Genomic DNA, 18959 nt, shown 5'->3' with positions numbered 1-18959 from the left:
CTGATCAGCACAGGGGTGTATGGGAGGCACGGAGAGCAATGTGAGTCTTGGTACTTGAACCTTCTCGCCTCCAGGGTGCTGAGCTTATTGGGAAATTAGGAAACATGACCTTTTCCTCTGGGTAAGTAAAAATCCAGCCTGGGTTGGGTTAGCACTCCCCACTCTCTGGCAGGAGAATAATTTTTCAGTGTCATCATATTATGTTGCAAACCTTGCCGTGGACGAACATTATATGGAAGCTCTTGCCCAGTCCAAAGGGTTTGGGCAGGAACATCTGCCCCAGGTGGGCTACTTCTGGCAGTCAAGCTGCTGTCAAGAGAATTGGGTGGTTGCTTCTACCTCAGCACCCTCTTCCTCTCAGACTGTACAGATAAAGATAAAGATAGGGCAATGAAGCTGGTGAAGGGTCTGGAGCACAAGTCTTATGAGGAGCGGCTGAGGGAACTGGGAATTCTTGTCTGGAGAGAGGAGGCTGAGGGGAGACCTTATTGCTCTCTACAACTACCTGAGAAGAGGTTGTAGTGAGGTGGGTGTTGGTCTTTTCTCCCAAGTAACAAGTGGTAGGACGAGAGGAAATGGCCTCAAGCTGCATCAGGGGAGGTTTAGATTGGATATTAGGAAAAATTTCTTTACGGAAGGGGTTGTCAAGCATTGGAACAGGCTGCCCAGAGAGGTGGTGGAGTCACCATCCCTGGAAGTGTTCAAAAAACAGGTAGATGTGGCACTTGGGGACATGGTTTAGTGGGCATGGTGGTGTTGGGATGGTGGTTGGACTGATGATCTTAGAGACCCTTTCCAACCTTAATGATTCCTAGTTTTTACTTTCATGAAAAACTAATCCAGCCACCAAGCCAGGAAATAGGAAATTGCTACTCTCCCCTTAATTGGTTTAGTGGTGGACTTGGTAATGTTAGGTTAATGGTTGAACTGGATGATCTTAAAGGTCTTTTCCAACCTGAACGATTCTATGATTCTATAAGTTTCTAGCCTTCTAGATAGTTCAGCTACTCATCAAATGCTTGGCAGACGTTTAAAATAGTTAATGATTGCCCTCTTCTGGTTAGCCTCTATTACTGCTTCGTTTAAGTACTGCTTTTTTAGTAAAGCTCTTCTGCAAGCTTGGTGTGAAGCTGTGCAGACTGAGTCAGAGCTGGAAAAACTTCCACGTGTCACCTTGTCTTGCATCCCTGATTGCTGAAGGTTGACTTCTAACTCCTAGTAAATGGCACACAGGGTGAATTGGGTGTTCAATTTTGTTTTGCAAGCCCCCGCTTCTGATCTCTTCAGAACCCCTGCTCTCCAGCACCTCAGAAACAAAACGCATTGAATTTGAGGACACCTTTTATTGCCTAACGTGGCATCAGCTACCCGTGCTCTCGGGCTGGTGCGTGCCTGGAGGAGGTGATGCTGTGACTGCAGCCGCGGGCTCCGTGCATGGGTTGTTTTCTTCTTCGATTTCTTTCACTTGACACAGCTCCTTCCAAAACAACAATGACAGGATAAGTGAAGCTGCCAGTGCACCAGGAGGAGAGAATTTACTGAAAAAAGAAGTATTTTTCTTTCCCTTTTTATCTGATTATAAGTCTAAGAGGGCCTAGAGAGGCTAGGGGCTTCCCCACGCTGCCCCATTCACAGACGCTGCTTGTCCGGGTGCTGAGCTGCTGCTGGTGCCGTTTTCCACGCCTGTGCTGTAAAGAGGAAACCGGGTTTCTGGAGCAAAGCTGTGCCACAGTGGTGGGTCAGTAAGCGTGCTCTGAAGGAAAGGGTGGTTCAGTCTTTTTGAGAAATAAAAATCTCATGCTACCCAGGCACTCAGAATTAGCGTGGTTTAGGCTCTGCTAATGCCTTGGACTGATGCAGGGGTATGTGAGTCTCTGTGCCGGTGTTCTGTTCACGTCCATCTCTTTCAGCCTGATGACAAAGGTCCCCAAAATCTATTTGCTGTTTGTTTAATCGGTTTCATTTTACTCCTCTGATGTGGTGTCCTGCCTCTCGGCTGGGCACAAAACATTTCTCTGCCAACAGTGATCGTACTGGGGCTTGTAAACACAAACAGTTCTGGTTTATTCCACTCACCTTGGCTTTCTCTAAATGTAATTTGTCTTGCCCAAATTTGAATGTGATCCAGCTGTTTGTCTGGGGGAGCTGGGCCCTGCCTCCCAGGTGCTGCCTGTTGCCTAACGGGGAGAGGAGACCTGGACCTGCCCCACCACGAGGCTTTCAACCTGTGCCTGTGTCCCTGTCCCCAGTTCCCCTGAACTTGTGGGGGATGTTTCTAAAAGCAGCACGTTGAGGCTGGGGGATGTTGGGGGCTACGTTGGGTCCAGTCTGGCAGCTGGAAGCGCAGTTTTGGGCACCTCTGGAAGCTCAGAGTCTCCTGCTATGGACAAGCAAGATGGCCAGGACAGGAATGGATGGACAGGACAGGAAAAGGTAACATATTTTTTTCCCCCCCGACTTTGCAAAAGGGAGCCCCATCAAGCTGGCCTTAAATCAGGTGGCAGAGGTTAGGGCTAGGGCTGGGTCCGGTTAATGTTTTGATGGAAAAACTAAAGGAAAAAGTCTGTTTTTGCGGGAGTGGATGGCGTTGCCTCTTTCATGATGTCCCGTGGGGCTGGGAGCTCAGGGCTGGACCCCTGCCCAAAAGGAGCCTCTATGCTGGACATCCCCACACCAGGGCGGGAGGACGACTGGCTCGAGCAACCTTCCGGAGCCCCATTCACAGCCAGCCAGGCTGTGAACCTGCTCATCATGCAGCACCTCGGGGTGCCACAAAACCAAATCCCAGTCTGAAAACAAGCCAAGGTTTTTAGGGGTTTAAACTGCTGTGCCTTTGGCTAAAGCGGGGCTGCGCAGCTCCCCGGGGCGCCAGCCCCTCCTGCCCCTTGCTGCAGCTCCTGGGGGCAGCTGGCCTCTGCTGCGGGGACAAAATGAGAAGTTTCAGGGCAAAATCAGGAATTTCAGGGCAAAAATCCCATGCTTTAGCTATCTCCCCCCTAGCAGGGGGAAGCAGGCAGTTACCAGGTTTCCCGCTGGAGACACTTGGGCGCAGGTATTTGCTTTGGGGAGTCACGTATCTGCGGGGGGGGGTGTGTGTGTGTTATTTTAAACCACTGTTGCTGTCGAAGCAAGCCTGCCTTTGCTTAGTCCCCTAAATCGCTTCCCCCACCTTGAAAATCTCTCTCCAAGACCCCAGTTTGGTGGCTGGAACTACAGCGCGGGGTCTTGGCACCCCTGCCCCGGGGTGGGGGGCTGCGGTGGCTCTGCCGACCCTCGCCCACCGGCGAACAGCCACGTACTGTTTTCCACGGTGCGTACACGATCTCCTCTTTGCTCAGCCCCAGGCACTTGGCGTGGTGCTCGAACTCTTCCCGGTGGGCTGTGCTCGCGCTCAGGTTTCGGGCTGCAAAAGGAGAAGCATTTGCCAGGCATTACGGACCAGTGGCCTCGGCACGGCCCTTCATGCTGCATCCCTGCCCTTGCTGCCTCCCTTCCCTGTGCTCCCATCAACGCTTGCTGTGGAGGGTGGTCTCTGTTGGGGTCTCTCAGCCCCTGTGGTGAATACACCTGAACAAAACAAACCTTGGGCATCACTTTTTTTTATCTGTCTCCCCAGATAGCTCTGGTCTTGCCTGCTTTAATGGATTGCAGGGTAGTCTGACACTCCTGGGGCATCAGGAGGGACCAAGGCTGAGTATGGAGGCAATTTTCTGTATGTGTCTTCAAGCTCTCTTAAGCAACTGCTTTGCAGCTTGGAAGGGCAATGGGAAGCCTTATCAGGGTCTAAAATGCTGCTTTATGGGGTTGTAGGTAGATCTGATCGACTTTGCCTGTGCTGGTAACCACAAAGCCACATGCTCTGCCCTGGGAGGTAAGCACTGAAAAATCATGGTTGGCTTGAAAATATTGAGATTTTACGATGATATCAATGCTGAATTGTATTTGCTTCCTGTTCTTTGAATATTTATGGCGTAAGCGGGTTTTGTCTTTAACTTGGTCTTTCCGCTCTGCCAAGAGATTTAGGTTTTAATGGGATTTGTAAATGCTTCCGTAACCCCTGGAGCAGCAGTCTCAGGAAAATCACTGACTGCTGGTAAAACCAAGTTGCTGCGTGGTTGTAAGCTGATAATTTTACATGCATGTTTCGGTGTCCCACGATAGCTTTAAGTTACTTTAGGATGGAGTTTGCATACCGTAGAGGTACAGTCCCAAATATGTCCTTTCCCTCTGCAGCTGGTACTGGATGAGTAGAACGTCGTCAGAGCGGAGGTTCATCAGTGTCCCCATGGTTTGCTGGGTCTTGGCTTTGAGAGAACAGAATTGGGCTTGGGAACAGCTACAATATTCAGATTTTCAGTGCTGCAGCAGCGATAAACTGCAGCCCGGGTGTGGGCAATGCCCACAGACCCCAGGATCTGGTGTGGTGCGAGTTGTTTGGCTCGGTTTATTTGAATTGTATTTCTTAAACGTGAGCCCTGGGGTGTGAAGGAGCCAAAGCCACCCAGCTCCCGTCCTACCGCTGCAGCGTGCGGGGCGGCGGGGCTCGCTGGTGCCTGGGGTATGAGCAGGGGGAGCTGCAGAAACATGGATCAGGTGTCCCCTGCTCACAGCAACGCCGTCTTGGCAGGGTCAGTCCAAACTGCGGCTGTGGGGTTTGCAATTTCCACCCCAAATGGCTCACCCCCTTTCCTCGGTGAAGAGGAAATTATTTCAGAGATGAAGCTTGCCCTCAGAGGAGAGATGTTCCCCTCCTCTCCCACAGGGGCTGTGAAATAACTTTACAAATGAGGTGGTCTCCTTCCTTGCGATGCGAGCAGGTTTGCTCCTTGCTCCTGGCACGGCATTGCTTCGTGGGGTTTAGACCCAGGGTGCCCCCCGGCCCTGGGGAGGCGTTTGGAGCCCACCAAGGCTTCAAACGGACGAAGCGACCCCAGAATAAAATGTGTCAGGTGACGTAAAACATCGACACGGGCCCTTTGCGTGTCTCAGCCCTTCCAAAAAACAGGCTGGGTGACAACCCCGAGGGCTGCGCCTGCCAGTGCCGCTCACCGTGCTTCACCAGCGTGGTGTTACTGGTGGTGATTTCGAAGTAGGTGGAGTTGTTGGTGAGACATTGGTCCCCCCTGGAGAGAGAGGGGAAGGTAGTGAGGTGGGGAAGGAGAGCGAAGACCCCCCCGCCACGGGCTGGAGAGACCAGGGAAGCCCCAGCCCCGCTCGGGACACATGCCCCTGGCCGTGGGGTGGGGACCCGGCTGTGCCAGCTCCTCCTCAGGGTCAGCTGCTCTCACTCTAAAAATTAAACCATTCCTCCCATGCATTTGTCTGACCTCCACCTGCAGCTCCTGATCTCAGCCTTGCCCTGCCCAGCTCAAGGGCTCCTTGGTGCTGAGACATTTTCCACCCCAAAATAACGAATTGCAAAGAGCTGCCTGCATTGGCCCAGAAAAATTCATCCCCTTAAAGTCTGACCCTGGAGGGGGATAAACAGCTTTGGGTGCCCGGCAGGGTTAGCAGCCATGGCACAGGGACTTCTGGAAAGGTCTTCTCCTCTGGAAGGGTCTTCTCCTTGCCTGCGACCTCCACGCCTGCAGGGGTTGGTGCCTGCAAGACCTCAGTGCCCTGCAAAATTTGCCTAAACCTGGGGGCTGTTGAAATAAATAAATGCAAGAAGGGGTGAGGAAGAGAAGGGATGGGAGAGCATGCACAGAGCGGCCAGGAGAGACTGTCTGCTTGGGAAAACCGGTCTGAAACCGTGCTGGTATCTTGCGTTGAAATGGCTGTGGGGGTGGCGGGACGTGGGAGGAGATGGGTGGGGGCAGAGCCCCGAGGGTTGCATCTTACACGGCCACGCGCTGGGTGATGAGCAGCTGCTGCTCGCCGGCGTGGGGCTCCACGTGGAGGTGGCCGTGGTCGATGAGCAGCATCTCCAGGAGGTGCTGGGGAAACTGGGCGGCCCCAGCCACGTACAGCCACGTCCCCAGCAGCTGTGGGGAGAGAGGGGCAGGGCAGCGAGAGCTTTTGGGTTTGCAGGGGGAGCTTTGGGGAAGAGATTTCCACCCTCCCCGTGGCAAAATTGTTATTTTTGACCTCAGGCCTCTGCTAGTTCTCCCTCTTGCACTGCACTGCCAGCAACAAAATGAAACCTGTGCAAATGCATGGGGGAAAAAAAACAGATGAATGTGGGGATTGGGAAACAGTGCTGGCGTTGGCTCCGGTGCCCCCCGCACGGTCCGGCGGCAGGACAGCCCTGCGCTGCTGTGGGGGATTTGCACCAAAAAAGACCCAGCCAGCCCCCCTTGTTTTGGGGTTGCCTTTGGGACTTGCTGCAGGACCACAAGAAAACTGGGTAATTCAAGGTGTTTTGGAAAGTGAACATTTCCTGTTTGTTGCAGATTCTTTGCTGAGGGCACCTCGGCAGATGTGCCGGGGGGCAAGGGGGGTTTTCCCCTCTCCCAGGGGACAGTGAGGTCTAGCAGAGCACCCATAAACTCGTTGCAGGAGTGGGGCAGCCCCCCCTGGGGGTTCAGGTCTCTCCTACCTTCGATGCCATGGTGTTGTCCGGGCGCTGCAGGTGCAGGGCTCCGCAGGGGAAGGCGGCTGTGGGCAGCAGCACTGCGAGGCCGAGGACGGCGGCGGCGACCCTGGCCATGGCCATGGTTGCCCGAGAGCGAGCAGTGAGCGAAGCCCCGGATGGCGGATGTGCTTGCTTGTTTGTTTGCTTTTGCAGCCCTGCAGCGGGGGACGGGACGTGCCAGGGGTTGCCGGCTCCACGGCGGTGACGCAAGCAGCACCTTCTGGGGACATTGCCCAGAGAAGATCTGCGTGCGTGGCCCCGACCGGGCGCTTGCCCTGGCCTCGGCTGTGGCTGTTGGTGAGCATCAATAGCTGCGGGCTGTCGACATGGCTGCAGATGATACGGGTGATGCGCTTGCTGCATTTAAAGCTAAAATCTGTCCTAAATTTGCCTGTTTTGTCCCTCGTGAGCAGCTGCCGTAGTTCCCTCTTGCTCCACAAATGAGGCGCCGTGCAGCCCCCAACCCTGCTGCTGACTGGGGTGCAGCCGCCCTCCGCCTTGGGTGAAGCCTGGGGGGTTTCAAAGAGCCACCTTCTTCCTCAGCAGGAAGGTGTTTTCCCCCTCCTTGCCAAAACAGACCATAAAAATGGGGCTGAAAGGGCCCCAGGAGGTCACCCCGGTCCTGCTGGATGCATCCCCTGTGGTGGCTCCCCTGGCCCCCCCATCCTGCTCCCATCCCCGTGCCACCGGGCAGGGCAGGACCTGCTTTTCTCATTTTATTTCTGTTTGCCTTTCCTTCTCCGGTAGCAGAGCATCCCAAAGTCCCTTGGTCTGGCCCTGGGTGATGTTTTTTCCTGTCCTCTCCTCCTTCCCCTGCTCAGAGACACCTGGGGAAGGTGCGACGTCACCCTGTGTCACCCCAACCCGCTGTGACCCCTGCACAAGCCCCTGGCGCAGGCGGAGCCTCACGGGATTTGGCTTGAAAATTCAGGGCGGAATGTTTGGGTGCAAAAACTGCCTCCGTTGAAGTCACGGTGGAGGAAACCCAAAGGGGTCGGTGGGTTTGTGCATATCCCCATGGGCTCAGGGATGATGGGTGGGTGCTGGCACCCCAGCGCCCTGCGACTGCGGGGACCCGGCAGCTGAGGTGGCCGGGAGGGTCCCGTGCTGCGGAGCTGGCCGGAGGGACAATCATCTCTGTGCCCACTGCCATGCTTGGCCCCCACAGGGTTTTCTCTGGGACTTTTCATGCCTCTCAGCAGGTTCGGAGATGCGGCATCACGGGCAGGGCAGGCAGGAGGGGGTCCTGCCCGTGCTGCGGGCAAAGATGCAGCAGGAGTGGCACGTGGTTGTAACACAGGGATTTATTCTGGGACTGGGCGAGAACAGGGAAATTGCACATTTCATCCAGGAGTTAAAAACAAAACCTTGATAGAGAGTCCTGAGGCCGAGCTGAGTCTGGCTGGGACTGGCGGGCGGGGATGTCCCCATGGAGGGGCTGGAGGAGGGCGAGGATGGAGTGGCCAGCCCAGCCTGCGGGGTTACCCCAGCTGCGGCTCCACCTTGTCTTCACCCGTCTTCTCCTCGGGCAGGGGACAGGCATCCTGCAGGAGACGGGAAGAGTGGCTGTTGGCGCCCCCTTCTCCCAAAACCGCCCCAAAAGCTGGGAATGACCATGGAGGAGAGGGGCTGCAGGGGGGAACCGATCCCACATCCCCCCCGCCCTGGGACCCCAATCCCAGCTGGTGGCAGGAACTGGCTGGGGCTGGGGCTCGCCCGCTCTGGGGAGGGGTTCGGACCTTTTCGGACGTGAAGAACATCTCGTCCTCGGTGAAGCCCAGGCAGCGCATGTAGGCTTTGAACTCCTCCAGGTGCTCCTTGCTCACGTTGAACGTCCGCGCTGCCAGAGAAATGGGGCAGTAAAAGGAGAAGGGGAGGAAAAAAAAAAAAAAAAAGGGAGTTTTAGGGGGTGCTTTGCTCCTTGCTGGTCCCTGTGGTGTGGATGGGGAGCTTGCTGCCTGCCCGTCCCCATCTTTCCCCTCTCCGTATCGGGGGGAAAAGGGGCTTTTTGCCCTGCCTGCGAAGTCCGGGTATGCCCGTGCCCATCGATGCATCCCCGGGCAGGGACGTGCCCCACGGATCCAGGGCAGCATCTGCTTACCCGAGAGGCTCAGGCTCGGGAGGTCGTCGTTGATGTGCTTCATGATCAGCAGGTCCTTGTCGCTTTGGATCAGTCTGGACGCAGAGGTCACCTCGTTATTGACTGGAAAGCGTGGGGAGAGGGGGGTCCCCCGTTGGTGAGCGTCGCCCCGTGGGAGGCCCAGCCGGGCAGCCCAGCGGCGGCAGGGGGGTCACCCCCTTTGCCCGGCAGGCTCGTCCCGGTGGGGCCGGGCCGGGTCCCACAGCGCTGCCGTAATGGGGGAAATTCCCCCCGCCTCCCCGCCCTGGACGCGTTTTTAGGTGTAAAAGGGCACGGTGCTGGGGTCTCAAGGTGCCAAATACCCGGGTGGGCAGAAGCGGGAGGGTGCAAGGTGAGGGCTGTGGTGCTCCCCTCCCCATTCCGCCATGCGCGGCGGCCAGGGCTTTACCGAACTCCAGGGTGGAGTTGTGCCAAAAGACCTGGATCTTGCCGGTGTTCTGCACCACGCACGTCTCGTTCCTGTGGGGCAGAGAGGTCAGATGGGGCAAACACCCCCCCCAGACAAACACCCCCAGGTTTCCCAACCAAACCCGAGGGATTCGCTCGAGCTGGGCTGCAGAGCTTAAATAAATTTGGCATAGCTGCTCTCCAGCCCCAAATCTGTGGGGGTGTCTCAACCCAGAGGATGGTACAAGCAGGTAGAAATGCCCCCGGGTACGGGGCAGCCGGGTGAGGGGGTGAATCCTTGTCCTTACAGTCTTATGATTTCGGTGACGTTGAGCTCGTCCTCGTGGCTGCCAGGAGAGAAGGAAAAAATTTCGTATTTCACCGCCTTTATCTCTTTCAGGTGAGGCGGGTACCTGGAGGCAGCGGCAATGTAGGTCCACTGTCCCAGGAGCTGCGGAGAGGAGGGGAGTGGGGAAAGGTCGGGGTCTGTGCGAGGTTCACCTGCGGGCACCGCGTGAGTAAAAGCAGCATAAAAGCCCTGCTGTCCTGCGGCCACGAGCACCCGGTAGGTGACTGCCCCGGGCAGGATCCAGGCTGGGTGGGGGCCTCTTGGTTTTGTCCCCTCCCCACTAAGGCGATGCTCCAGCTCCCAGGATAGCCAGCTTGTTTCTGCGGTCGTGTGTCCCTGCTGCTCTGTGCCCAGCTTTCATTGCTTTCCTCCCATTAAACATCCCTGAGGGACTAATGCACTGTTTATCCAGTGAAGGGTTTTGCAGACGGAGACTCATGACCCGAGGCCCCATCACTTGAAGGACTTAAAATAGAGCAGCAAAGCATTGGGGATGGTGCTGCCCAGCCTGGTTTGCATGGGGAGATGGAAGCAGGAGCCCCCCAAAAGCGCCTGCTCATGGTGCAGAGCTGCAAGGTTTCACCCTGTCCCCCACGCTCCTGTGCAACAGTCTGGATTATTTTAGGAAAATAAGCATGGGCAGGCAGTGAGATAAGAGTCAAGTTGCTGATTGGGTTCATAGCCTCTTCCTGGAGCTGTAACTGCTAACGGTGCTGATAGGAAAGGCAAGGACGGGTGCCCCAGCTGAGGGCAGGGCTTACCCCAGGGATGGTGGCATTGTCGAAGGTGACGGTGACGAGTGGGGGACAGCTGGGGCCCTCAGCGGCAAGGGCGAGCGGCAGCCCCAGGAGGAGGGTGAGGGAGGCCAGCATCGCCTGGCCGGCCGAGAGGAGGCTCCTGCTCTGCTCTGGATGTGGCTCAGCTCCGTCCCCTATATATGACTGCCTGCAAAGCTGGACGTCCCCAGCCCCGATGTGCTTGTTCAGTCACTGGCTGTTTGCTCAAGTATGAAGCAATAGCAGGTGGAGGAAATTAAGCTTGCAAAAGCTTGGATTGCTCCAACAGAAAATATTTAAAAAAAAAAAAACAAACCCAAAGCCCCAACCTCATGTTTCACCAATACAGGCTTTTGTTCTCGGGAACTGCAATTTATTTTGCGGGTGCCTGGCAAAGCGCTGGCCAGCTCCAGGTGTGTTTGGAAGCCTCGTGGGCACCAAATGGCACCTGGACGTGGCTTTCCTCCACAGGGCAAATAAACCCCCGCGGCGATGGTTGGGTGGTGGCTGCGCACCCGCAGGCTGTAAGGGCTTTGGGTCTGCACCGGCATCGCTCCTCGCCAGGGCACGGGGCTGGCGCTGGGGTTCGCATGTGGCCTTGGGGTGGGGTGGGGGGGAGTTGGGGTGGGGATGGATGGGTGCTGTTAGGGATGGGGCCGTGCACTGGGGCTGCAGTTCGGTGTGCACAGCAGGATGGGGCCCCATACGAGCTGGGAGTCCTCAGCACAAGAAGGACATGGACCTGTGGAGCGGGTCCAGAGGAGGCCACAGAAATGATCTGAGGCCTGGAGCACCCCTCCTGTGAGGACCGGCTGAGAGAATTGGGGTTGTTCAGCCTGGGGAAGACAAGGCTGCAGGGAGACCTTATTGAGGCTTTTCAGTACTCATAAGAAAGATGGGGACGGGGTCTGTTGTGATAGGACAAGGGGTGATGGTTTTAAACTAAAAGAGGGTAGATTCGGACTAGATATAGGGAATAAATTTTTTTACAATGAGGGTGGTGGAACACTGGCACAGATTGCTCAGTGAGCTGGTAGAGGCCCCATCCCTGGCAACATTCCAGGCCAGGTTGGACGGGGCTCTGAGCACCCTGATCTGGTTAAAGCTGTCCCTGCTCACTGCAGGGGGGTCGGGCTAGGTGACCTTTAAAGGTCCCTTCCAACCCAAACCATTTTGTGAGTCTATGATAAGCTGCACCATTTAAAAACAAAAGAAGACAAACCCCAACATCTCCTTCCCCTTGCCCGTGGTGCCACTTCCCTGAGCCGACCCTACCCCAGCAGCTCGGTGGGGTCCCTTAAGCCACGAACGCTGCTGGTTTTTGCCTGCTCCAGCCGAGCTCCCTGCTGCGTGCAGGTGGCTTTGTGTGCTTGTGGCTCGTGGCTTGTCTCAGCTCAGACTTGCAGTGATAAAGTGGCCTTTGGGCTGTGGATACTGATAACGTACATAGCTGATTATTTTAAGTAAGCCAAAATAACTGGTAGAGACAGGGACTTGTTTAATAAATCCTGGCTGGGGCGGGGGGCAGGTACGAGGCAGGGGAGCAACCAGAATCTCCTCGTTTAACCGTGTCTTATATCTCCTCCGGCTTTGGCCTGATAATTGAGTACATTGATTCATTTATTAAATGTGTTTGCTTTTTCCCTGACCACAAGCAATGTGTTTCAGGAATAGCTGGCTCATGAGAGAGACAGGCAGCCCCAAACGAGCTGGTTTTTAATGCGCTGCCAAAGCTGACCTGGCACCGTCGCCCAGCAGCTCCCCCCATGCCCGGGGGGTCCCTGGGCCCCTCCAGCCGCGGGAGCGCTGCCGAGAATGGGCACAGCACGGGGTGAGCAAACACGGCGCGGCCCCTTCCCGCTGACCCTGATGCAACCCGGGAGCAGCTGAAGCAGCTCCCGTGGGATGGTATGACGGGGTGCGGGGGTCACCGCTGTGTCCCCTGGCTGGAGGCCACGGGGGCTTTGCTGCTGTCTCCAGTGTGAGCGCTGCCTGTGCTGGCAGAGACAGCCATGAGGTTTTAGTCCCTGCTAAGCAAGGAGAAGTCATGTTTCAAAGTCAACTTGGAGCAATTGAGATGTGATTTGGGCTTCAGCAATGAAAAACATCAGCTCAGATCTTTTTTTTTTTTTTTTTTTTAATTTTTTTTTTTCTTCTTGCTCCCCAGCACTGTCTCAGGATGGGGAGATGGATGAGGAGTGGGCTGGTGGGGCAGTGGGGTGACGCACAGCAGTGGGGAGCCGTCGGGATCCCAGCCTTGTTGTGCGTTTAGCATCATGCTGAGGGTTGGGCAGGTCATGCTGTGACTGGCACCAAGGGAAGGGTTTCGGGGCATGGGTTGGGCTCCCCTGGGGGTCTCTGGGCTCTTGCACCAATGTTGGCACCATGGGCTATTTCTGCACCTCTCACCCACTTAGTTTCCCATGAAGAAGTGAAAAAAACTATACCAGTCCCATTTCATTGCCTCAGTTTTAAATATTTATTTAAAGTCAAAAAAAAAAAAAAAAAAAGAAGAAAAGAAAAAAAAGCTTTAATGAGAACAAATGGTAACTCCAGCCTCAAGAAAACACAGAAAACCAATGGCGAGAAGACGAGAGGGAGAAACTTGGGAGCGTGGGAGTGCATGGGAAGGCAGCAAGCGGCGACAAGTGATGGTGATTTTGGCCTGGGGGTAAGGGGGTGAGGTATTTCTGAGCAGAGGCAGGGCTTCGTGTAGGGTGAGGTATTTGGGACAGATCTTGTTAACCTTTTCTGATGGCTGTTGGAAACCAACCAGCAGGCAGTAGTTAAAAAAAAGAATACGCAAAGAGAGACTCACATATAATTTTTTTTTTCCTCAAAAAAATAAAATCCATAGTTCATATGAGACATGAAAACTCCAAACAGGCACTGAAGCATTTCTGATACAGTACAGCTCCGATTACATCAATATTATTCCTTATATAGAATTAAAGATTACCATAATTATCCTCTTTAAAAAAAAAAAACCTTTCTCCAAATTTACATACAGAGACTAAATTTCTACAAAACTTAACAAAACAAACCCCCTCCAAGCCTGGTTGGGTTCTGAAACAAGGTACCATCATGTCAGTCTTGACAGAGGGGCCAGACAGAAGGGTTGCAGAGCTGGGGGTTTAAATACGAGCTTAGACCAGGGAATCACTGCACGTGTGAGCTGGCACGGACACATGGCCAACGCGACTACAGCAAAACTAGTTACATGACAACTGACTCAAAAATAGCTCTTTCTGAGGCTCAATGCTTCCAGATGAGCTGTATCCCTCACTCCCCTCCCAAAGCAGTGAAGTGCTGATTAATAATAATAATAAAAAAAAGCAAATTTGCTTTTAAAATATCCGGTATTTTGGACTTGCTTTGAGTTGTTGCGCATGCCTGACATCCATGGCGATTAAAGGATCTCTTTAAAGGTGACTGTTTCTCTGATTTAGCTGTAGATCATAACCGCCTCTCTTCCTAGAGAGATGGTCCTATGGGCTTTTTTTTTTGGGTCTGTGGCAAGACACTGTAGCACCTTCACAACCTTAAATAGTTTAAAGTCATATATATAAAATAACACACTTTTTTAAGAGCACCAGAGATTTCACAGTGAGAGGTAGAAACAAATCAGATGAGCCCATCCTCTCTCTCTATTTTAGCACCAATCTCTTCCCCTCTCCTCCTTCCATTCCCCCTCTCGGCTTCGGGACTCTCCCCTACCCCAACACCATGTATGAGAAGGGACATTGATTAAACTCACCCATGGAAGGAGGAACTTAGTTTTTTTTTTTCTGTTTTTTTTTTTTCTTTTTTTCTTTAAATAATATAATATATATATTTTGTTTCTTCTAATATTGCACATCAAAATGCTTCCGGTACACAGAGCAGCCAGATTCAACTTGCAGCTCCGCCTGGGAGACCTGATGCAGCACGTGGCCATCCAGAAGGCAACAAGCTCTGAGAAGGAAGCTCTATCTTTTAATTAATTTTCAATGGAAAGAACATTTGGTAACTCAGGAACCAGGTAACACAAAATTGGGGGGGAGGGGGAGCAGGGGGAAACCACACGCTGCAAGTTGCTTGAGGTTTCTCTCCATATTTTCTTTGGTCATGGTAAAAGCTTTGTGTGTGGAACTGCTTGCAACATCTAGTCCCCTGATCCCTTTTCACTGTTCATGTCCCGACTGATACCCGCTTCCCCTACGTCCTTGTTATTCCTCCTTTCAACAATCTGCTGAGTTCAGTAGATCACGGATTCTTTGAGACCTTGAGCCAAAGGCTAGAGCAAGAGTTGACCCAAAAGATACAGCCCAGCTGTCCTTGCTGCAGAGAGGTGGGAGAGCCTGTGTAAAGACATAGGCCAAACATGGGGTCAAAGCCTTGGAGCCCAGTTTCGATGGCTTTGTTCAAAGGAAGCACACGGGGCCGACCTCGAGGTGATATTGCTTTCCTGGCTTGGATGGGGGAAGGTTGTAGATGTTGACAATTGGCAGCTGCTGAGGGTCCTGCGTCCGAAATGAGAAGAGAGTCCGATGCCAGCGTCCATCCTTGATCTGTGTAGGGAGGAGGGACAGAGAAAAAGCTGTTTAACTGAGGAGTGAATCCTGCTGGAAAGGAATGTGTTTCACAGGTATAAGCTTGAAAAGCCCTACGTGAGACAAGGGGCTGCCCTTTGGGCTGAGCGGGTCTGGGGTGAGGCTTAGAAAGCATTTTGGGGAACCCTTTATCCAGGTTGAGTTGACGGAAACCGAATTTGGAATGGCCTCAGCAAACATAAACTCCTAATGCAGCGAACCCAAAATGCAGACACACAGATAACGACTCGGCGTAGCATCAGGCAAGAACCAAGACTGCTGCCTTTGGGTGGCAATTCCCCCTTCTGCCATTTAACTGCTGCTACATGTGACGTGTAACTTTGGATTTAATTTTTTGCTTTCTGTTTGAAGGTGATCTACTTAGCAGGAGCTGCTATAGCACCCTGGACTGGAGCATTGAAGTGGCAAACAGGTAAACTAGCCCCTTCTCCCCCTTTTTGCGGGGAGAATTAGAAGCATAGGTATAACTTGAGCCTTGTTGTGTGCCCTGAGTGGGTTCAGCCTGGCATTTCTCTCCACCTCTACCCTCTTTCACAGCACCGTACCTTGCAATCATCAGCTGCCACTTCTGGCCTGAGCTGCCCATTTGCCTCAAACATCTGTCCATTCCAGGCCCTGAAGCGCACGGCTTTTTCTGAAGGTTTCTCGGATGAACCTTCCCGCCAGACAGAGGTATTCAGGCAGTGGATGGTGATGTGTTGCACCACCTCTGAGCTCAAGAGGCGGAGGAAGTTCATCTGGACTCTACCGATGTCAAAATCCAGCTGTGAAGGTCACAGAGATGTTAGGGAAAACCCCCTGCAGCGGGGCTGGAGGGAGCTAGCGGCAGGGTTAGTGCAAGATGTGAGAGCAACAGTGGTCTCTGTGCTCTGCTTAAGTCTGGAGGTGGCCACACATGAATGTCCAGAACTGGCTCTGGCGTGAGTATGGGCATAAGGGCCAGATGCCAAGTCAACCTAGAAAGTTTTCATGGGGACACAGCAGGTCCTTTATTTTTCAGGACAAACTGGCAGATCCTGAAGTAGGAGTAAAATAATGTAAACTTTGAATTCAATACACGCTTCTGCAAAGAAGCAAAGCAGCATGTTCTAGCTCATCTGCAGATGAACCCGCATATTGTTATTGGTATTTTTTGGTACAGGTGTTTCTTGAAGAAAAAATCCTGTGGCATTAACTTCACTGGAAACTTGTATATTTAAGCTGACCTCACTTTTACAAGTGGCAGAAAACAAAATGCGAACGTGACCTGAACATAAGTTAATTCAACAAAGCATTTGGGAGCAGCGTTGTTTGCAAAATTACTGGCCTCTGCTAAGGTTGAGAGTGATTTAAACATTGCTGGAAACGTACTGCTTTGTCTTGACAAGAGTCAACAACAGTCTTAGGTATATTTTTTAACTGCCTGAGAGCAGTCCTGAATGTTACAGCTACACTAGCTGCCTCGAGAAGAAACCAGCATGCTGTGTCATAGTGGTCACCGTCCAGTGTCCCAGGACAACACACCCCTGGGTAAATATTTTGTAACAGCAGTATGGGAAATGCTGTGCTGGGGTCAATCTGTGTGTACCTTGGAGACGGTGATGGGGCTGAGACACGTCTGCCCACCATTGGTGAAGTTACAGATGACCTGTATGGTGTCTGAGGCACAGCCAAGATTTGGGTCAATCCAGTAGGTACCTGAGGAAATGGAGGATTCGGGGATTAACAAGGACACTTAAACTCTTCTGTGAATGAGAAAAGGAAAGTTTTGATTTCTGCATTACTGGTCCCAGGAAAGGAGACCTGTTTGGGCCATGTGAAACAGGGAGGATGCAGCCTTTGCACACTCAGGGCTTCCTACCATCATTCATCTTCTGTTCACAGTTCATGAGGTCTCGACAGATGCGTGCAGGGTTTTCCTTGGTTCCCAGGGGTCTTTTGATGCTCTGAATGAGGTTGCTGAGGTAGTGTAGAGTCTTAAAGATCTCCCCTCCGTGGTCCAGCATGAGAAGGTCTGGATGTTGGTAATCCTGGAGAGAAAAGGAGGCAAAGTCAGGTGTGCCTTGAGGGGCACCAGGTGCTGTAACCACAAGGTTTTATGCTTTATCTGTGGGAAAACTCAGTGGGTTAAAGACAGGCTGGGCTTGCTGGGATCCAGTGAGCTACAGCCCTTGCACTGTCCTGAACGAGACATCTCTGAAGTGCTGGCAAAGTCATGATGGCATTATCATGAGGTCTGAAGTTTCAAAAACAAGTAACACAACAGAAATAGATCCTTTAACTGGATCTTTGCATGCATAAACCCCAGTTATTCCACGAGAACAGCAGACTGTCATGGTTTAACCCCAGCTGGCAACTAAGCGCCACGCAGCTGCTCGCTCTCCACCCCCACCCGCAGTGGGATGGGGGAGAGAATTGGAAGGGTAAAAGTAAGAAAACTCATGGATTGAGATAAGAACAGTTTAATAATTGAAATAAAATAATAACAATAACAAAAATGGTGAAAATGAAAACAACGAGAAGAGGAACAAAACTCAGGAAAAAACAAGTGATGCAATTGCTCACCACTGGCTGACCGACGCCCAGCCAGTTCCCAAACAGCGATCGCTGCCTCCCCCCGCCCCGGCCAGCTGCCCCCAGTTTATATACTGAGCATGACGTCATATGGTATGGAATAGCCCTTTGGCCAGTTTGGATAAACTATCTTGGCTGTGCCTGCTCCCAGTTTTTTGTGCACCTGGCAGAGCATGGGAAGTTGAAAAAGTCCTTGACTAGTGTAAGCACTACTTAGCAACAACTAAAACATCAGTGTGTTATCAACATTATTCTCCTACTCAATCCAAAACATAGCACTATGCCAGTTACTAGGAAACAAATTAACTCTATCCCAGCAGAAATCAGGACACAGGCAAAACAGGGCTTTGTGTATATAAACTTCAGGCACACAGAAAGAACAAGCAACGCTGTGACCGTTCCCAGCCTGCGGCTCCAGCAAAGACCAGTGAGGTCAAAAGTACCCTCATACCTCTGTCTTGAGTGCAGTGTTCGAGTTGATTAGTGTCCGGAAAGCTGCCCCAAAGCTGTCTTGTTGCTAGTGTGGGGTGAAAAAGATGGTAACTGAGATTGTTAGAAGCTGAATGTGCCCTGATGCAAGCAAATGCTTCTCGGTCTAGGGCTGCGATTCAAGCATTGCTTTGCTAACACCACATCTCTTGCTGGACCTGAGTGTGTGTCTCCAGGGTCCCAGCAGCTCTTTCTGGATGTCCCACCAGCACCTTGGCTCTGCATGACTTATTATCATCATAAACAAACGTACAGAAAACAGCAACTTACAAATGAGGCTGGAATTCCTGGTGGTCCCTAGAAATCAAAGCAAAAAAGGGGCATCAGAGAAAAATATGGGCAGTCACTACTGCAAAGAATTAATAAATTCATATCCTTTTGAAATCCTCTTTCCCCTGGAGTCCCTCAATGCAGATGAGTGAGAGAGGCAACAATGCTGTCTCTATAAAATAATTGGAGATGGTTTGAAGTGGAAGAAACACTAGTCCATTCACACACACATTTTTGCATATGATGAATGGGGCTAAGCTGTAATTTCCAGTGAGCGAACAGTCCCTCTGGAGAGTATCACGGCAATAATTTTAGCTTGCTTCAATAATGTCTTTGAACTCTTTCCACATATACGTACCGGAGGGCCAGGGTGTCCTCGTGGGCCTGGAGGACCCTAAAGACAGAGTGGCATCAGTTAGTGAAATGTCTCCAGTTTGTATTTCCATTTCTCATGGTTGTCACCAGTGTGAATCTCTTCCCTGCTGAAATCCTCCAGATTTTTGACATTTTACAGCATCCTCCCCTCAAACCCTTCAGGAGTCAGGAGGTGGCCCCATTTCCTCCATCTCCCAACTCTGGGTGCATCTGTGTGCACCTGGTCCATTCCTACTGCATCCCTTGCTCCTAGCCCTTAGCTCCTTAACTATCATTAATGCCGTATCCCAAGGTACTTACCACATTCCCCGTCTGCACAATTACCCACCCTATGGCTTTACATTTGCTAAAAGCAACTGTTTTATTTAAATACAAGCTATTAGTCAGAAAAAGTGATTTCAAATACTTACCCTTGGACCTTGCAGACCCTGCAGGAAAAAAAAAAGAAAAAAAG

General features: G+C 52.4%; 3 protein-coding genes across 3 annotated transcripts in view; all 3 read right to left on the bottom strand.

Moving 5' to 3' along the window:
- Window positions 1-1360: 1360 nt before the first annotated feature.
- Window positions 1361-6655, bottom strand: LOC104034989 (alpha-1-acid glycoprotein-like). Its single transcript, XM_009488130.2, has 6 exons — window positions 6539-6655; window positions 5842-5984; window positions 5050-5123; window positions 4194-4304; window positions 3300-3403; window positions 1361-1477 (listed from the first exon to the last, which is right to left on the bottom strand). The coding sequence occupies exons 1-6, from the start codon at window positions 6653-6655 to the stop codon at window positions 1361-1363; spliced, it is 666 nt and encodes a 221-aa protein (XP_009486405.1).
- A 1222-nt stretch (window positions 6656-7877) lies between these two features.
- On the bottom strand, window positions 7878-10337 carry LOC104038363 (alpha-1-acid glycoprotein). The gene is made up of 6 exons (XM_075716875.1): window positions 10212-10337; window positions 9410-9552; window positions 9103-9173; window positions 8676-8777; window positions 8314-8414; window positions 7878-8118 (listed from the first exon to the last, which is right to left on the bottom strand). The coding sequence occupies exons 1-6, from the start codon at window positions 10320-10322 to the stop codon at window positions 8056-8058; spliced, it is 591 nt and encodes a 196-aa protein (XP_075572990.1). The 5' UTR covers window positions 10323-10337; the 3' UTR covers window positions 7878-8055.
- Window positions 10338-14629: 4292 nt separating this feature from the next.
- The window catches only part of COL27A1 (collagen type XXVII alpha 1 chain), a 195937-nt gene continuing 191607 nt past the window's right edge, over window positions 14630-18959 (bottom strand). Inside the window, exons 54-61 of the mRNA XM_075716921.1 lie at window positions 18916-18933; window positions 18489-18524; window positions 18131-18157; window positions 17823-17888; window positions 16659-16827; window positions 16386-16495; window positions 15364-15582; window positions 14630-14776 (exon numbers count right to left, since the gene is read on the bottom strand). Coding sequence (XP_075573036.1) covers window positions 14630-14776; window positions 15364-15582; window positions 16386-16495; window positions 16659-16827; window positions 17823-17888; window positions 18131-18157; window positions 18489-18524; window positions 18916-18933 — 792 coding nt within the window. The remainder of the gene's footprint in view (window positions 14777-15363; window positions 15583-16385; window positions 16496-16658; window positions 16828-17822; window positions 17889-18130; window positions 18158-18488; window positions 18525-18915; window positions 18934-18959) is intronic.

This window comes from Pelecanus crispus, chromosome 9 (assembly GCF_030463565.1).
Source record: "Pelecanus crispus isolate bPelCri1 chromosome 9, bPelCri1.pri, whole genome shotgun sequence".
Taxonomy (NCBI): Eukaryota; Metazoa; Chordata; class Aves; order Pelecaniformes; family Pelecanidae; genus Pelecanus; species Pelecanus crispus.
The sequence above is the reverse complement of the archived record's forward strand: the minus strand, read 5'-3'. Positions and strand labels throughout refer to the sequence as shown.